At 41.7% G+C, this 16,949-nt stretch overlaps 1 protein-coding gene across 3 annotated transcripts in view; it reads right to left on the reverse strand.

Annotated features, from left to right (window-relative positions):
* Positions 1–16,949, reverse strand: part of LOC144658643 (death-associated protein kinase 2-like) — a 125,164-nt gene that overhangs the window by 78,239 nt on the left and 29,976 nt on the right. For all 3 annotated transcript variants that reach the window (XM_078519107.1, XM_078519114.1, XM_078519122.1), the window contains exon 4: positions 9,745–9,868. In XM_078519107.1, coding sequence (XP_078375233.1) covers positions 9,745–9,868 — 124 coding nt within the window. The remainder of the gene's footprint in view (positions 1–9,744; positions 9,869–16,949) is intronic.

The raw sequence follows: 16,949 nt of genomic DNA on the forward strand, positions 1-16,949 counted from the left end.
TGGGCGGTGTAGTTCCCTCATTAGATGCGTTGTCACTGCTTGGAACGCAGTGAGGTGCTTTGCGAAGAGACTTACATGTGTCTGTTTCCTGTACTTGTATGCGTTCATTCACTCTTGTGGTCAGTGTCCAAGAAAGAAAGGCAGTGATTTTCTGCAGCTTCTTTGGTGAATTGTATGTGTGGGTTGATAGAATTTAGGTGATCATAGAATTCTTGCACATAGACATGCATGGCTGTCGTCCACATACCTGTACTACCATTGTGGCGCATGATAGGCTGTTGAGATTGCACTTTCCTCCACATACTCCACTTTGCTGAGCAAATGTTGTGTTTTTTTACAGAGTATCTTTCCTTTAGCAAGGGAGATAAAACTGAAACCAAGTGCTTAGTTTGTTGGTGAGTTGACACAGCTAGTTATTGGACGAAGGAGTATGTTCACTTTGTGGATCTTTGGGAGGCCGTAGAAAGTTGCTGGGGTAGCATCAGTGCTGTGAAGGTAGTGATACAGTTTAACATCAATCTGGTGTAAATCCTGGTCACGATCGGTCAAGGACAGGATTTAATCTCTGATTACAATTTGCTTAGATCTCTTTCAACTCGCGATGTAGGATTCCTGCATTTGTCCATGATCTTGTTGTAGGTGTTACCATCGTTCAACAAGGAGCTGGTCTTCTCTTTGTAATCCACATGTGTTCATCACTTTGACGGCTCTACCCTTATCTGCTGGAATGACCGTAACAGAAGGATCATGTTTGATATTTTTTATTGCGGCGAGTTGTTGTTAGAAGTTGTTTCAACTCAGCAACATAACTTGTTGAGGCGACTCGGTTTATCTCCCGTATTTAAGGTTAACAAAGTAGAATTAGTTAACAATAAATAGTGTTTTGCAGGTTTATAAATAGTTGAACGGTACCATTATCCTACAATAATCAGTCAGATGTATAGAGGCCTGTTGACAATTTTGAATAGTAATTAACTTCATCCAGAATCTTGAATAACTAATTAGGTTCAGTTTTGTCAGGGCAAAGGTCACTATTACTGTTCATGGAACATGTCAGACACGAAAAGTCACCTGGGAAAAAGCTAAGGGAAAGCTCTTGACCAAAGAGAGTTAACAGGAAAACAAGACATTGCTGTCAGTGAGAAGGGTTAATTCTTTTGTAAATAATCAACCTCATTCCCTGGAATGCAGTTGGAGAATAATTTGTTTCTGATTGACATGTGGTGAATGCGTTTAAAGCCGATCTTTCTGTCAGCACGTTAACCGTTAATGCATAAATTAATTGCGGTTTGATATCAGAATGAAGTGAGTGAGTGCAGTCGATAGTCATTTTAATACCGGTTCTCATTACCATTCTGTAAAAATGATAACTGAGAGTGAAGACCTGCTATTAAGAAAAGGGTACCCCTGTCTATTTAGAGCTGCAACCAAGGCATGCTTTGTATCACTAGCCTTTTTCATTTTTAGGCGAGGACGTAGTCTCGGGCCTAATGTTATAAAGCGGATTTCGCGGTTTGGGTTTACAACGGGCGATGGGCGATGGGTGATGGGCCATGTGATTATTCGAACCGAGGGGGATTGGTAACTAAGAATATGGTTTGAGATTTGTTTTCGTCCGCCATCTTGGTTGCTCGGTCGTGCATGTGAGAATTATTCGCAGCCAGAAGCCTTGACTTGAAGAAAGATTAGTAGCTGATATTTTTTGTGCTCTGCACTTACAAACATATTGAGATATCATAGTACACAAAAACCTTATCGACACACCGATAGGTCGAGGGACTAAACTAAATTGTGGTTTACGAGCTGGTGAGTGCTGCTTTGCCTTTCAAGACTGAAGTTCAACTGAATATAAAACATTCAAAGCACTATAAGCACGGCTAAACATCAGAATTGAAATACTTGTGATCTGAACGACTGGCGGCATTGTAACCTGAGCTTTAACTGAACTCGAGAAGTGCAGAAGAAGTATACTGCCATAACTGCTGAGGTGAGCTATCTAAAGTTTATATTTGCTTGTACTTCATTGAATACCGTATTGATGAATAACATAATAGTCAAAGTGTTTATGGAATCGAAATAACGATTTTAAAAGATTAAATATCTGCCAGATGTTGTTACATTTAATTTGCTGGAATTTATAGATCACTAAGCATTGAGAGTCAGCTTCCTTCGCGATCCCTTCTGTCAACAGAATGTTTTCATACAATACTAGTTGATTTTAACATTGATTTTAAAGATGGTGTTCAAAGCAGCAGTAGATATAAACAAATGATTGTAAAATATGGATACTAACAAACTTATTTCAGGCTTTACTACTGATAACAGAACTACAATTGATCACATTTATACAAATCTATAAAAAAATTAAGAGTCCAAACTGGTTTTCCTGAGACACACTTAAGTGACCTTAAAGCGGTGTGGTTAGCAACCAAAAAAGAGTATATACATTTGTAGTAGGCTATAATAACTAGTAAATGATTTAAGAAGCGTAATGTACATGTAGAAAGATGTACATGTAGAAAAAATTGAGTGAATTCAGTAACTACTTATGTTGCATTATTTAAATTGTTGTAGTTAATCAGTCTTGGTATCTAAAAAAACATGTGTATAACAATTATTAAATTTTTAACTATGGATTCTTTCTTTTATTATGTTTACAGAACAGAAATAAAAAACAACAGAAAACATCCAAAATACAGTTTTCAAAGAATCCACTGACTGCTTTGTTTTGTCCTAATTGCTTCAATATGTTTAATCCGCACTTTGTCAAGAAGCAGCATGAATGTGTGAATGTGGCTATTGCATTGGAACTGGTTACACTGGAACTGGTTATTGGCCTCTATTCTGCCTCTATGCAATACGTACATAATAAAAAGCCCAATCCTCACTATGAATGGCAGATATATTTAAACAAAACACAGCGAAAACCATGTAGCAATAACACCAAAGTTAAAAAAAAACTGTGTAAAACATCTCTGGATTTGTTACAGAAAGATCATCAAATTTCATCACTGGCAAACCACTGTATCCACTCTACTTCCTAGACTCCACACGTACTGTATCAAGATTTTGGACTTATTGGACTACAGTAAGTCCAACAAACAAACGAAGCCCCAAAGGTCTATTCTCAGTTCTAATTGTCTGGAATTTTTAACATACATGTAACTGACTTGCTTTACTGGAACGTCCTCGCCTTAGTATGCATTGCATACCGGTTATTAAGTCGTGAATGCTCTTGTGCAATATACGAACAACTTAAAGTCGCGTGAACTCCCTAGGTAACATGATGATTTTATATTAAGTTTTGATAGAGTTCAAAATGGCAGAAAAAGCGGAAAAAGAGGTTTCCTGACTTTTAATTACAGCTATACTAAGCAGTAACCAAGGGTTAGGAAGTGCAGGCACACATTTGCTTTGGGAGATGCCATCAATATTATGTAATTTAACACTGAAAAATATTCTTTGAAGGACAATGGGTGCGTGCAAAATAACACGTATTTATCAAGGGGACGCTATACAGCACATTAAACTAATATATGCAAATCAAAGAATCGAAACATGTTCATTAAAGCAATGCGATCACATCATCATGGTAAATATTATAGAAACCCATACTTATATGTTAGTACTAAGAGAAACCTAATAATACATGCATTTTAAATACTTAACAGAATATTAATGTCTTCTGCAATGTCGATAAAAGTAAAAATTTTTATTCAGAAATTTCACATTAAGAATGAACGCGTGCTCAAGCTGCAGTTATTATAATAAATATTTTCAGCTCGCAACTGTGGTAAATTAAAATTTGATCTTCATTTTGATGCAAAATGCCTGTCTGGAACTTCAGCACGTGAGATGACGTTTAATTTGGCAATTTAAGCTGAATTTAAATACCAATAATTATTTGCCACATTAATAAAAAGCAATTTTAGAATGTTTTAAACACGATTTGAAACTGGAAAAGTCAGACGTGACCAACATCAATAATGGATTGCTTCGAGTCATGCTTTGCGTGATGATTGTCAAACCTTAAACGAAACAGCCTTTCAGGCAATTTTTGCTTCGTAGCGCAAATTCTATTTTTTTTTCTTTTCACCACCAAAATAAAGTGTAACCTTTGAATATGTTTTTAACTGTCTGGGATGCGCTGAATTGCGTTTTATATAACTTTTCTGTTAGCACATATATTGTATACAGGGACCGCGCAGCAAAGATTTCTGAGTGGGGGGGGGGGGGTGGGGGGTTAAACTCATCGCGGAAGCGTGATCCAAAAAATTTAGATTTCAATTTCTCTCAGATACCGGAAAATGCATTTGAAATTAAAAATTTAAACGTTCAACGCTTAAATTTTTTTTTGTAAAAGTATTGCCTTATACGTCAAAACGTTGCAATAAAGAGACGTTGCTCCACAAAACGTTCAATATAGCTACTCACTGAATTGAAGCATTGGCAACTGAGATGTTACCAGAACGAATGAAAACAGAAAAGACAATTTCACTTTCATTGTTACAAAATGAATTACCTTTAGCATGAACTTGAAAACAAACCATATCGTCTTGTAAACTTAACCCGTTTGTTCGGATCGAAACTGACCAATGATGAAACAGGCCTTTTTCAAGAGAAGTCCCCTCGCTATTAAACAGATCAGTTTCAATAAAGGGCATCCTGTAGTAGACTAACATTTTTTAGATTTATAACTGAAAACCTTTAAGACAATTGTCCGCATTCACTTGATCTTTATGTATCTAAGTTGAAGGCGTGTCTATTTTGGCAATAGTAACTGCTGTTACTACTTTTCAAACTAAAACAATAATATGGCGTCCAGAAACGAAATGTTATATTTTCAGTAATTTTTTGCATGTTTCTTAATTCATTATAATTTTTTTCTTGTAACTGTAAAAAATTAGGAGGGGGGCGGGCTAAAGCCGGATGAAAATTGAGAAAAAGATGCGCCTGAGCACGTCGTGTTTCTGCTCGCCTCAAAAAGATGAAAAGCGGATGACGTGACACGAGATGACGTGACACGAAACAAAAACGTGCCGTCTTGAACTCGCTTTTTTCCAGTAAACGTCACGTCTGTATGTATCTCAAACCTGCTATCAGTAAGTCACAATCTCACTTCATTTCCCTCTTTGAATGTTTTCTTTTTTCATGGGAGTTACGTGAATGGGTCATTGTCAGCTTGTGCTCTCAGACTTAGTAGGGCGACTTTTTTACCACTAGAATTAAGTGTAATAATCTTCGATCTTTATTCGCATTTAGGAAAATTTCTTTTGTAAATAATCAACGTCGTTCCCTGGAAGAGAGACCCTGGGAATGAGGTTGGAGAATAATTTGTTTTTGATTGACATATGCTGAATGGCGTTTTAAAGAACCTTTCTGTCAGCACGTTTACAGTTAAATGCATGAATTAATTGCGGTTTAATATCAGAATGGAGTGAGTGAGTGATCAAGTGTTCGAGTGAGTAAAACACGTCACTTCGAGAATGATCACTACACCTCATTACCATACACGGATCCAGAGTTTCAGACTTCCGGTCCAAATTCAAAAGAAAAGTGAGACTCATTAAGTCAGGCTATTGTGTTTTGCGATGTTTAACAATGGTCTGACTTAATGAGTGCTCACTTTTCCTTTGAATTTGGACCGGAAGTCTGAAACTCTGGATCCGTGTATTCGGTAAAAATGGTTATTTCTCAGGTAACAGTACAATTTTGGCCAATTCTCATCTATCAGTCACTAATACAAAATTCACGACTTTGCTCATAGAGCCTCTGATTTGTCCCTCGAACACGTTTCCTTGTTTTCTGCAGACTTAGTTTAGTCAATGACTTTGATTTACCCATTACAAAATTTTATTAAACATCCAACGGCCATGTTGTGAAATGACTTTAATTTTCAAGCGGAATTGTGTCAGAAAACTTGCAAGCATGTTCTATAATAAGTGGCTCTTCACTAGTCGGCACCATGACCCCACTTTATATTAGGGCAAAACTGTCAACTTCCTAGCCTGAATTTCAGACATCCCTCTGTGGTCGCCTACTCCCCAGAAGGGACGTCTGAACACATCTGGCCCTAATGCCGTCCGGTGACGTCACTACCCGAAAACCGGGTAGTGATTTTGATTGGTTGATTTAAAAATTATTGCATAATTATGTGAAATTATGACTGAATTTTACCGCGCGAGGATTGTAATTTGAAAACGTTTGGAAAGAGTTCGAAAGAGTTCAACTTCCCAGAAATGAATTTATTAGTCATTTACCTTGAGTTTATTACTTTATTAGTTTACCTACGGATGAAGAATAGTAATGGAAATCGGTAGGTTTTAAGTTGGCGGCATTCGTCGCTTCGACACGCAGTGTTTTGCCAAATTTATACGTATTCTTGTTTTGTCAACAAAGCCGCTCGATGCTTATGTCCTGCAGCATCGATGAGCCAGTGATTTCTGAACTCAGTGCCCACGGTCAAGTAGGATATTTTTGTATTGAATTCCGTTTCTTGATGCCCCTGTAACCGTCTAAATTGATTCATTTAAGTACTCACGAGTGTGTTGTATTTGTCCGCTGCGTAACATATTATATTTTGATCGCTAGATAAAGCAAATCAGTTCAGATTCAATCGGTTCCGTAAAAGAATATAGCCTGCAGTCGATTAAAATCTCATTCATTTGTCTCAAGTTTTCAATAGTTTACTATTAAAACAATTTTATACCCTGTCATCCTTTATTGAAGCGATTTTTCTTTCACAATTTCATGGCTTCGACAGAAACTTTTCCGCATGAATTAAAACCAAAGTGTAGTGACGTCACCGGGCGGCATTAGGGCCAGATGTGTTCAGACGTCCCTTCTGGGGAGTAAGCGACCACAGAGGTATGTCTGAAATTCAGGCTATTAATGTCCTTGAAAGTTGAGAACGATAAGAATTGTCTCTGTTTTAATAAATTAATAGCCGAGGTAAGTATCATTGTCAGTTTTAGACGAAACTTGGTCAAAATGTTTATCAAATACATATTACACCAAGATGCGTGATGAGGCTTTTACAAAATTTAGGAAAGTCAAACTGTTTTTCTTGTGATCTACCACTATAGCGATACTCAAAGAAATGCTTCATGCTAACGAAACCAGGATAAGCTCTGGCAGTGTAGCAACATTTCCTTAAAAGAAACAGCTGCCAAACATATATGGTTTACTAAAAATGCACAAGGCCGACGTACCTTTAAGATCTATTGTATCATGGGTTAACACCTTTGCATATGATTTATTCGCCTCTTTAGCTAATATCTCATCTCCTTTAACAGGTAGCTAGGATTTCACGGTGACCAATTCAGCCCACTTCATATGCACCATCGGTAGTTCGACGATCCCAGACAACAAGATCATGGTGTCTGTTAACGTGGGGTCAGTGTTTACCAGCATTCCTATTGACAGCGCTGTGCAAGCTGTGCTATGGAAACTAGAGAATGACCCCAGCTGTGCTGACCACACAACGCCGGGACAACGCCTCAGCTCACTGACCCTCTGACTTTCGTACTGAAATCCACATACTTCCAGTATGACGAATCAATTTACAAACAATGCGCCATAGTAAGTCCAGTTTCCACTGTTAATGCTAACCTCTACATGGACAGCTTTAAGGAGCAGGCAATAACTACATCGTCCTACAAGCCTAGGATGTGGAACCGCTACGTAGACGGCACCTTTTCCATCTTGGATCGCGGAAACGTCGATAGCTTCTTACAGGAGCTTTACAACTATCAGCCTTCCATTGGCTTCAACATGGAAACAAAGAGTGACAGCAAACTCCTCTTCCCTGACACTGCAGTTTCAAGAGAATCAGATGACCGCAACAGAGTTTTATTAATACACTGCGGTTTTACCTTATGTAAAAGGTCTTTCCGAGCAACTACATCGCTGCCTACACTACGATCACACCTTGTACGGCTAAAAGACACTGTTGATTCGACTAAGCAAGATGGTGTTGTTTACAGAATTCCCTGTGAGTGCGGCAAGTTTACATCGGCGAGACTGGAAGACCTATGCAGGACAGGACCAAGGAGCACGAACGAGAAATCCGATTCGCCCGTACCCCGACCTTAACCGTTTCGGATTTTACCCACAACACTGGCTCAACCCGCTTTGGAATGAGGTTAAGTTTATTAATTGCATACACTGTAGGCATAGGGGCACCTTAGGACCTGAGGGGCGGAGACCTTATTGCCCGAAAAAAATATGACATGTGGGAAAGCCGAATATAGAGAAGAGGCATATAAAAATAATGGGCATTGAAATAGTTATGTACAAACATTGTTTGCTTGCTTAAAGGAAATGGTAGTTGTTTAATTTAATGATAGTTCTTCTTTGGTGATGCCGAAGATGACAATGCACTATATCCTTTATTCGAAAATATTTTGTTTATCCATTCTAGTTTAGCAAAGATTTAAGTATTTTGGGGGAGCCAATTTATACTGTGTTTTGCACCACTTAAAAGTGATGCAAAACCATATGAAACATTCAGGGGTGATGATGGGTTAAAACATTTTGTCGAAAGATTTGAGCTATAGCGCTAATAGAACTTAACATTTGAGACAAAAGCATTAGCCTCATCACATTTGTAACAGCTTTGTTTCAAGGTCTTACACTGGATCCTCCGCACGCAAACGCTCAAGCTATGCAAAAGCCTAACTTCTGGTTGCCCACGCCAATTTCCTACTCACTTCAAAATGATTGCAACTGCATCAAACTGGGGTGTTACGCAGAATTTGCGAGAAAAATTGAACATGATTATAGTAATTTGCAAGAGGAAACGAAAGCAGATAAATGAGAAATTTAGACTTTTGAACCACAAAATTCGGTATATTTTCAATACTTTTTCTGTTGATGTAATTCGTTTTCAATGTCATGTTGAGATTTGTTAGCATATTTTCTATTTTTTTTTTCCTCTATGCTTGTTGCCCGAATTCCAAGCATTTCGCCCGAAGATTTTGGTGCTGGGAGGAGTGCAGCCAACTTAAATTAATATTACTCGATTTCCTGATGGATTCTGTCTTAACTGTTCAATACATGTATGTTGCAGATTACAGTTGAAGCTCTCGTAAGCAGACACCCTCGGGACGCGAAAAAAGTGTCCGTAACTGGAGCTGGCCGCTTACGAGAATGGTTCTCGTAAGCGGCTACTAGAGGTGAAGGGGATAGATGGCCTCTTACAGGAGCTCGCCTAGCTAACAATAACCGAACAGACGTTGATGACGACAAAACAAACACTGAAATATGGTACTGTAATTACTGTAAAGTTCTGTAAAAATCATTGTGACAAACGGCGACGTGAAGTTGATTGAAAAACCAAGATACAGAGGTTGTTAGAAGGATTTTCTTTGGGGTGTCCGCAAACGGGAGCTTAAAAACAAAGAAAAAGTCTAAGTCGTAATCTCTGGAAGTGTCCACGGCTGCTTACGGGAATGTCCGCTTACGAGAATGTAAAAATACAGAGTTTGTATGGGAGTTAAAACGGGGTTTCAAACAATGCGGCCGTAAGTAGAGCTGTCCGCTTACGAGAGTATCCGTTAAAGGCTGGTCCATGATCGCCCCAATCGTCCCTGTCGCTTCTGTCGTTTGCAAGTCGAGGTGAGGAGCAAGCAAACGAAGCGACAGAAGCGACAGAGACGACGGGACGATCATATGAGAACCAGGCTTAAGAGAGCTTCGACTGTAGTAATAATTCAATAAATGTATAAATTAAACATCATTTACCTACGAACTCTGGAGTTCCCATGATAGCTTTTACTACTTCTCCTGGTGGTATTATTCTTGCTAGACCAAAGTCAATGAGCTTGACTTTTTTCTTCACTTTGTCCTTCAACACAATGTTCTCTGGCTAAACAAAATTTTGCAAACAAAATTGACTTAACATTTATTTACTGGATTCAATAAAAATATCCTTTTAGTGAATAATTATATATTATATGCAGTAGGATCCCAGTATCTATTTGTCCGCGATAGCTGGGAATTTGAAGGTCTAATGGGTTGGCATATTATTCTTTAAGGGGCATTGTCACGAAATTTTACCAGTTTTTACTACAGCACTGAAACTGTTAAAAAGTGTCTTTGTTTGTAATGGCTAGGATGGAAATTTATCAAAATTCGAAAAATTAAAGCTTTACTTTTCAAGTCGTTTCCACGCGTTTTTTAAAAAATATGATATTTGTAGCCGTAGTTTGATTTCTCTCCGCAAACTAAGGATATATCTTCCTTCAGATGTTCAAAGATGATTTCTTTCTTGGATTTTTGAATTAAATCACAAATTTTCGATTAGCTGTTTGGAACAAAGAATTCCCAAACGGAAGTGAATCAAAGATCTCTTCGAGATAGCGACTATTTTGCATAAAGTATGAGTAGAAGGTTTATCCTGGGCATTGTTGATCGAACATATCATGGAAGAATTCAGACGTCTTTCAGTTCAAGCAATTTTTTTTATTTTCGCGGAGGAAATGCTGTATTTGTCAGTCGCGACGGCTGGGCGCTTTGCGACTCATATACTGTGGCTTGGTTAAAAATAGCAAACGGTGACGTTTGCCTTTAATCGAAATAGTTGTTTCCTTTCGAATTAGAAAGATTTCTACTCGGCTTAATGCAGGGTTCCCGATAAAGGTTACGCACGACAGAGTTACCTTTTGTCTCGTCACGCAATCTTTACCCCACATTGAGAAGTAAATTTTCGCTTGGATATTGCCAAAAGCAATATCCTCGCGTTATTCTTTTCCTTACGACTACACATGCCATTTCTTACGGCTACATTTTCAGTAAAACAGTTGCTGTTTTTTTTTCTAATGGCGATGCATTAACTTCTGAACAGAAGCAAAAACTTAAAGCGTTTACTGCTTCCAATTTCACAACAGGCTACAAAAACACTTGTAAATATCACTTCACACCTGTGTGATATAAATGTGTCAAATAAGACTCTACCCTCCCTAGCTAGTCATTATGTGCTGCTGATGTCACGGACGAAGCACGAGGAATAAACACATTTCACTTGTCAGCCATCATCATCATCAGGTGTCAGAAAGAGCAGCGAAACCCATCTGGCTGTCAGTGCCGAAGTACGCAGGATTCCAGTCGAGGGTCCGAGACGGAAACACAAGACAAGGGAAAGAGTCCGGAGAGTCGGGACGTGCAAGACTGCACAAGAAGGCGAGAGACAAGCCAAGTGCACGGTCGTGCACGGAGCGCAGTCAGCACCCAAGGGGTGGCGAGGTGAGAAGGAGCGCAACCCGAGACGCGGCGCGGGGAGACGCGCGACAGCTGCCGAGGGAAAGACGCAGGGAGACAGAAAGAGTGGACAGAGGAGCGAGGGGAGACGCCGACACAAGTGGAGAGAGGAGCCGAAGGAGCGAGAAGAGACCCGGGCGCCGCGAGGACGCACGGACGCCAGCGCGAGAAGCGGGACGGGGCGCCAGGGGAGAGGGCGGGCAACGACGAGGCAGGAACAGAGAGCAAGGCGCAGCGAGCGGACCCAGCCCCCCCACCGGAGGAGCGGCCGCGACCCAAGAGAGAAGGGACGGGCAGCGAGAGGCGGGCCCGGGAGGAGAACAGAGACAGCTAGGGCCGGCCAGCGCCCCACCCAGGGCAGAAAAGACGACCAGGACGGGGCGAAAGCAAAAGCGCCCGCGAAGCGTTGACCACCGTGTATCATCCGTGCAGACACAGAGTGATAGATTCCACAGCGAAGGGAGAGGCCTAGGCGAAAGTCCTGTCACAGACGTAGACATGATCCTCAATGTGGGAGGAGACTGTTGAGTCGTGACACCTTGTGAGACTGGAGGAAGATGAGTGAGAATGAGCGATGAAGACCAGAGCTACTGTAGTTCTTACAGGTGGGCGGAGTCAGAGGAGACCCTGGACAGATCCCAGACGGAAAAGGGACACGCTTGTACCAAGGTCTACACCTGAAATGCTCCGCCAGATCAAGAGCTGGGGCGGCGAGCAGAGAAGTGAGTGGGGAATGTCACATTTGTCTATATGCCAGACGCCAGCTTGCCGTGCACCCACTTGTAGGGAGTGGAGTTTTGTGCTACCGACATAGTGAATGGTAAGTGGTGTGAAAGAAAAGGAGTTTGGAGTCATGGGATCAGAGTTGTCCGATTGGCTCAGTTGAGATGATAGGATTTGCCAAGATTGGCTTTAGCACTACCACCTCCCGCATTACCCACAGGTGGGGTAGAGTTAATTTAGAAGTTGTGGGAAATGACAAGATCTGGTTTTTGGATCGCACCATTACCAGACATGAGCTGTCTCCAGCACAACTACTCATGGGTCGTCGGGAGGAGTTGCCCATGAAAGAAAGTTTACTCCAGCCTGCAAGCGACCAGTACAAAGTCTCCAGGTTCTAGAGAAGACAAAGTCAAGTACCATGACCGTCACGCAAGAAGGATGAAGGAACTTCAGCCCGGAACCAGTGCGCATGCAGCCTTGGACAGCTGCCAAGGAATGGAAGCCAGCTATGTAGTCCAACATCACCACACACCAAGATCCTATGTAGTTCAGGTGAAAATGGAGGAAGTATCGCCGCAACAGGCAGATTTAAGAGTTTGCCCAGCTCCAGGACATGTAGCTTGGATGAGAATTCTTGGCAGCAGACATCTGTAGTCCAGATAAGGAGCTCCCGGAGGAACCAGACCACCACAATTGCACCTGCACCGCCAGATTTACATCCCCTGAGCCGCTCCAGAACCACAGGAGATGCAGGTCTTGTCACCCGCAGTGGGCCCGTAGTACCCAACCGGTTGATCTATAGACTGTTGAGATAGGAAAGACTCTTTTAGTTTTCATTTTTTTTTTAAGCGAGTGCTTTTTTTTTTTCGTTTTTTTTTTGTTTTTTTTTTGTACTTTTTTTTTACAATTTTTTCTTTTTTGGGAGATGTGATTAATTGTCAAATAAGACTCTACCCTCCTAGCTAGTCATTATTGCTGTGTTTCACGTAGCAGAGGATAACACATTTCACTTGTCAGCCATCTTGACTGTTCTGTTATTTTACAACCTGCATTGAATGATGTTGCAATTCTAAATTGTGCAACTGAGCAGAAATAATCAATTGTTGCCCAATTAGTTCCCTTTGGTTAAATATTAGCAACGTTTTGGTGTGTGAAAGACTTGTACCAGTACACATTTGCGTTCTTAATCGTTTTAGGTTAAATTAATTGCGCGAAAGACTTGTACCAGTACAAATTTGCGTTCTTAATCGTTTAAAACTTTGTTGCCTTCGAGCGCTGAACCCCTCACATTCTCAATTGGTTATGTAATGTAGCAATTGGGCTACTCACGTTTCAAAATTGTTATATAACGTTTATAAAATTGACAAGTCATGTTTTTTCTACGACATCGCACGTGTTGACGCCCCACTACTGAGTGACGCTTAAAACACCCACAGACAAATCCCTTGTGAAATTAAAACAGTCCCTTGAGAGTTAACAAAAATGTGCGGAATTCGGTCCTAGAGTGACATTAGCTTCCCCCCAATATCTTTACCATCTTACTTGAAAGGAAGACGGAAGACCTAGATTAGGACTGGAAATCCTGTGTCTCCAGAGGCCTTAGTTTTCTTGTGCCAAGGCCCAGCCAGCTAAGAGAAACGAAAGGGGTATGGAAACCAGAATGGGTCAGGGTTTTTTGTTGGTAAATCGTTCCAGATGCACACGTCCTAACCTTGGTAACGGTCACGCAAATTTTGATGTTTCGGCAAGCGATTGCTAGTATTACGAACTCTCTGCTCTTTCTTCAGGGTGAAAAATATTTTTGTGTCGTTTCAACGTTTGCCTCTTAGCGGGCACTGAATGTTTCACTGCGAAGCCGAAAAGTATTTTGACATGTCCAATCTATTTATAAATAAAACTATTACTCACAAGGCCAGGCGACTCCTTGGTGACCGTCACACAAGTTTTGATGTTTACTGGCGATCACTCTCTGTAGCTATAAATAATCATTTACCCATTTTACAAATATTTACGAATTCTCTGCGCTCTGTTTTGTGAGAAATATATCTCTTTGGGAGTATTTAGTTGCAACATACACGTTGTTCTCAAACGGTAGAACAGTCAAAGGTTCGAAGGTTCCTTACACACAAAACATAGATTTTCACCATTTAATGTCGTCAAAACGAACCACGAGGTCTCACAAAACTTTCACAATCAAACATGTCTTCCGATTTCTCACGTGTGAAAATGCGCCCGCGATACTTAAGCGGTAATCTCTGAGGCAACGGGTTAAATATTAATTTCTTCAAATAATTACAATTTATATAATTATTCGATTCTTAACATCCCCCTCCCGAATGCAATTGCATTCGCAAACTTATGACAAGCACAAAAATCTAGAGTCCATGGGGGACCAACTGTCACTGACTGTTTCTCAACAAAGTTCAAAAAATCAAATCATTCTATCTAATCTACGTTCCTATCACAGTTTCGGTAACAAAACATAAACAAATGTCACTTTCGAAATCGTGTGCAATTTCAGCACCACAGTCAATCTCTTTAATAATGGCTCTCACTCCTCAGCACTGTCTGCCACAAACTTCAGGGGACACAAGCGATGGACAGGACGCAAGTACTCCTTGTGCTTTGCCTTGACTTTGACGACTCGTACTAGTCCATTGGCACCAGGGTATGCCTCAATCACACGGCCAAGAGGCCACTCCCCTCAACGGGCATTTGGCTCCACAATCAGTACGACGTCGCCTTCTTTCAAGTTGTAACTTGGGTGAAACCGTTTCTTTCTGACGTTAAGGCTGGGCAGAAACTCCTTTCTCCACCGCTTCCAGAACTGTCCTAGAAGATGCTGCACGCGGTGCCACCGTTTCTTGGGGTTGTAGGCTTGTTCGTGGTCAAGTGCTTCTGGGGCAAATGATCCTCCCAATTCTCCAACTAGGAAGTGGCTCGGGGAGAGTGGCAAATTTTTTTGTTTCGAAAATTTTGATGTTTCGGCAAGCCTCAAATACTCCACCAAAATGGGGGGCAGACGGTGGGTTAAACTTGCAGTCGATGGGGTGATACGTCGCAGTTTCTTGCATAATCCTGTCTGGGTCAAGGGACTCCACCAACTCCCGCAGTTCACGCTTTGCTCCCACAAAGTTGGTTCCATTGTCAGAGATCACCTAGGTTGGTGTCCCCCTCCTTGATGTCATCTGGCCAAATGCGTTAATAAACGAGTCAGTGTCTAAGGAGTAAGACATTTCCAAATGCACAGCTCGGGTAGTGAGACAAGTAAAAAGGCACAGGTCTTGTCTTTCCACGGCCTTGTTTCGTCAAGAACGGACCACTATAATCAACGCCAACGTTCTCAAACGCCTTCAGCGAAGATTGTAGTCTTGACTTGGGTAGGGGGGCATCATCTGGTTGCCTATCTTTGTGGAGAACCGGCTGTCGACATTCCGTACAGGCCTCAGTAAAGCTTCGCACCATACGCCTTCTTTTTACAATCCAGAAACGACTTCGCAACTCAGTCAGAACATGTTCCACTCCTGTTCCATGGCCGAGTCTTTCATGGGCGTCTACAATTACTAGTCTCGTCACAGCGTGGTCCATAGGTAGAAGGATAGGATGCCTTGTGTCATAGGGAAGGTGGTCAGCAAAGCGCAAGCATCCATCCATTCGAAGTAACCTTTCACCGTCACTCTCAGGGTTCAACCGTGTCAGCGATCCTTCACTTTTCCACCAGGAAAGGCTTGCGTTTGGGCTTGCTTGATCCACATGGTCTCTGCTTCAGATATCTCAGTTGGCAGGAAGATTCTGTCCTTTCTGCGTAAATTCATTGGTAGTTGACAATTGGTCAGGAACCGCTGAACCCATCCTGTCACACGAACCAGACGTTTGAGGCTTGAGAATTTGTTTGGGTCGATGATCGTACTGGTGTGGCTCATGGTCATGTGCGTTCTGGTCACTGTTCGCCTTTCACAGTCCTCAATCTTTTTAGTGTTGTCTCTGGGGGTGGTGTTGCTGGCCAGGTTTTAGAAAGGCTGGTCCCTCTAACCAAACTTTACTCTCGGCTAAGGCTGATAGCAGAAAGTCCTCTTGTTGGAAGGTCTGCTGGGTTGATGGTTCCCGGTACGTGTCGCCACTGTTCAGGACTTGTCATTCTTTGAATTTCACCAACTCGGTTGGAAACAAATGGTTTGAACTCGCGGCTTTGGTTGCGGACCCAGTACCAAACGTTCTCTGAGTCAGTCTAGAAGATAGTTCTGTGAACAGTAATCACTTTCTGGATGTTCTGTGCCAGACGACTTGAAAGGACTGCACCCATAAGCTCTAGCCGTGGAATTGTCATCGCCTTTACTGGGGACACACGGCACTTTGACGCAATAAGACACGAGGATGGATTGCTGTCCAGGTATCGACAGACCAAACGAGCCACTGACGCAAAGGCATCATTGGAAGCATCTGAAAGTAGATGTAGTTCAATGTTCTCTGGGTTCCATTGACGCAGACAACGAGGGACAGCAACATTTGACAGTTGTGGGAGTTCTGCGACCCACTTCTCCCACTTGACCTTTAAGCTCTCGGGTAACACGTCGTCCCAATCAATACCAGCCATCCATATTTCCTGCATCAGTATCTTGGCTCTTACGGTGAACAGTGCCAAGAACTGCAACGAGTCAAACAGGCTTGCTATAGCACTCAATACGTTTCGCTTGGTGGGCTTCTTGTTGTCAACGAGTGGCTGTTCCACTTGAAAGGAAAAGACATCCCTTTGGGCTTGCCACATCACTCCTAGGGTCTCCGTCTTTGGGCAAGTCATCTTTGTTTATCGCCAAGGTAGGTAGTCTGTCTTCTTCGGGAATGTCTTCGATGACCACTGGTTCATTGGACGACCACTTTCCTAACCTGAAGCCAGCCATGGCCAAAAGGTCAGATAGCTGGCGTCGCAGGTGTTGAGCACCTTCAACAGTCTCACAGCAGTCCAGCAC

The sequence above is a fragment of the Oculina patagonica genome, chromosome 1, assembly GCF_052425735.1.
Source record: "Oculina patagonica isolate OP01 chromosome 1, crgOcupat, whole genome shotgun sequence".
Classification (NCBI taxonomy): Eukaryota; Metazoa; Cnidaria; class Anthozoa; order Scleractinia; family Oculinidae; genus Oculina; species Oculina patagonica.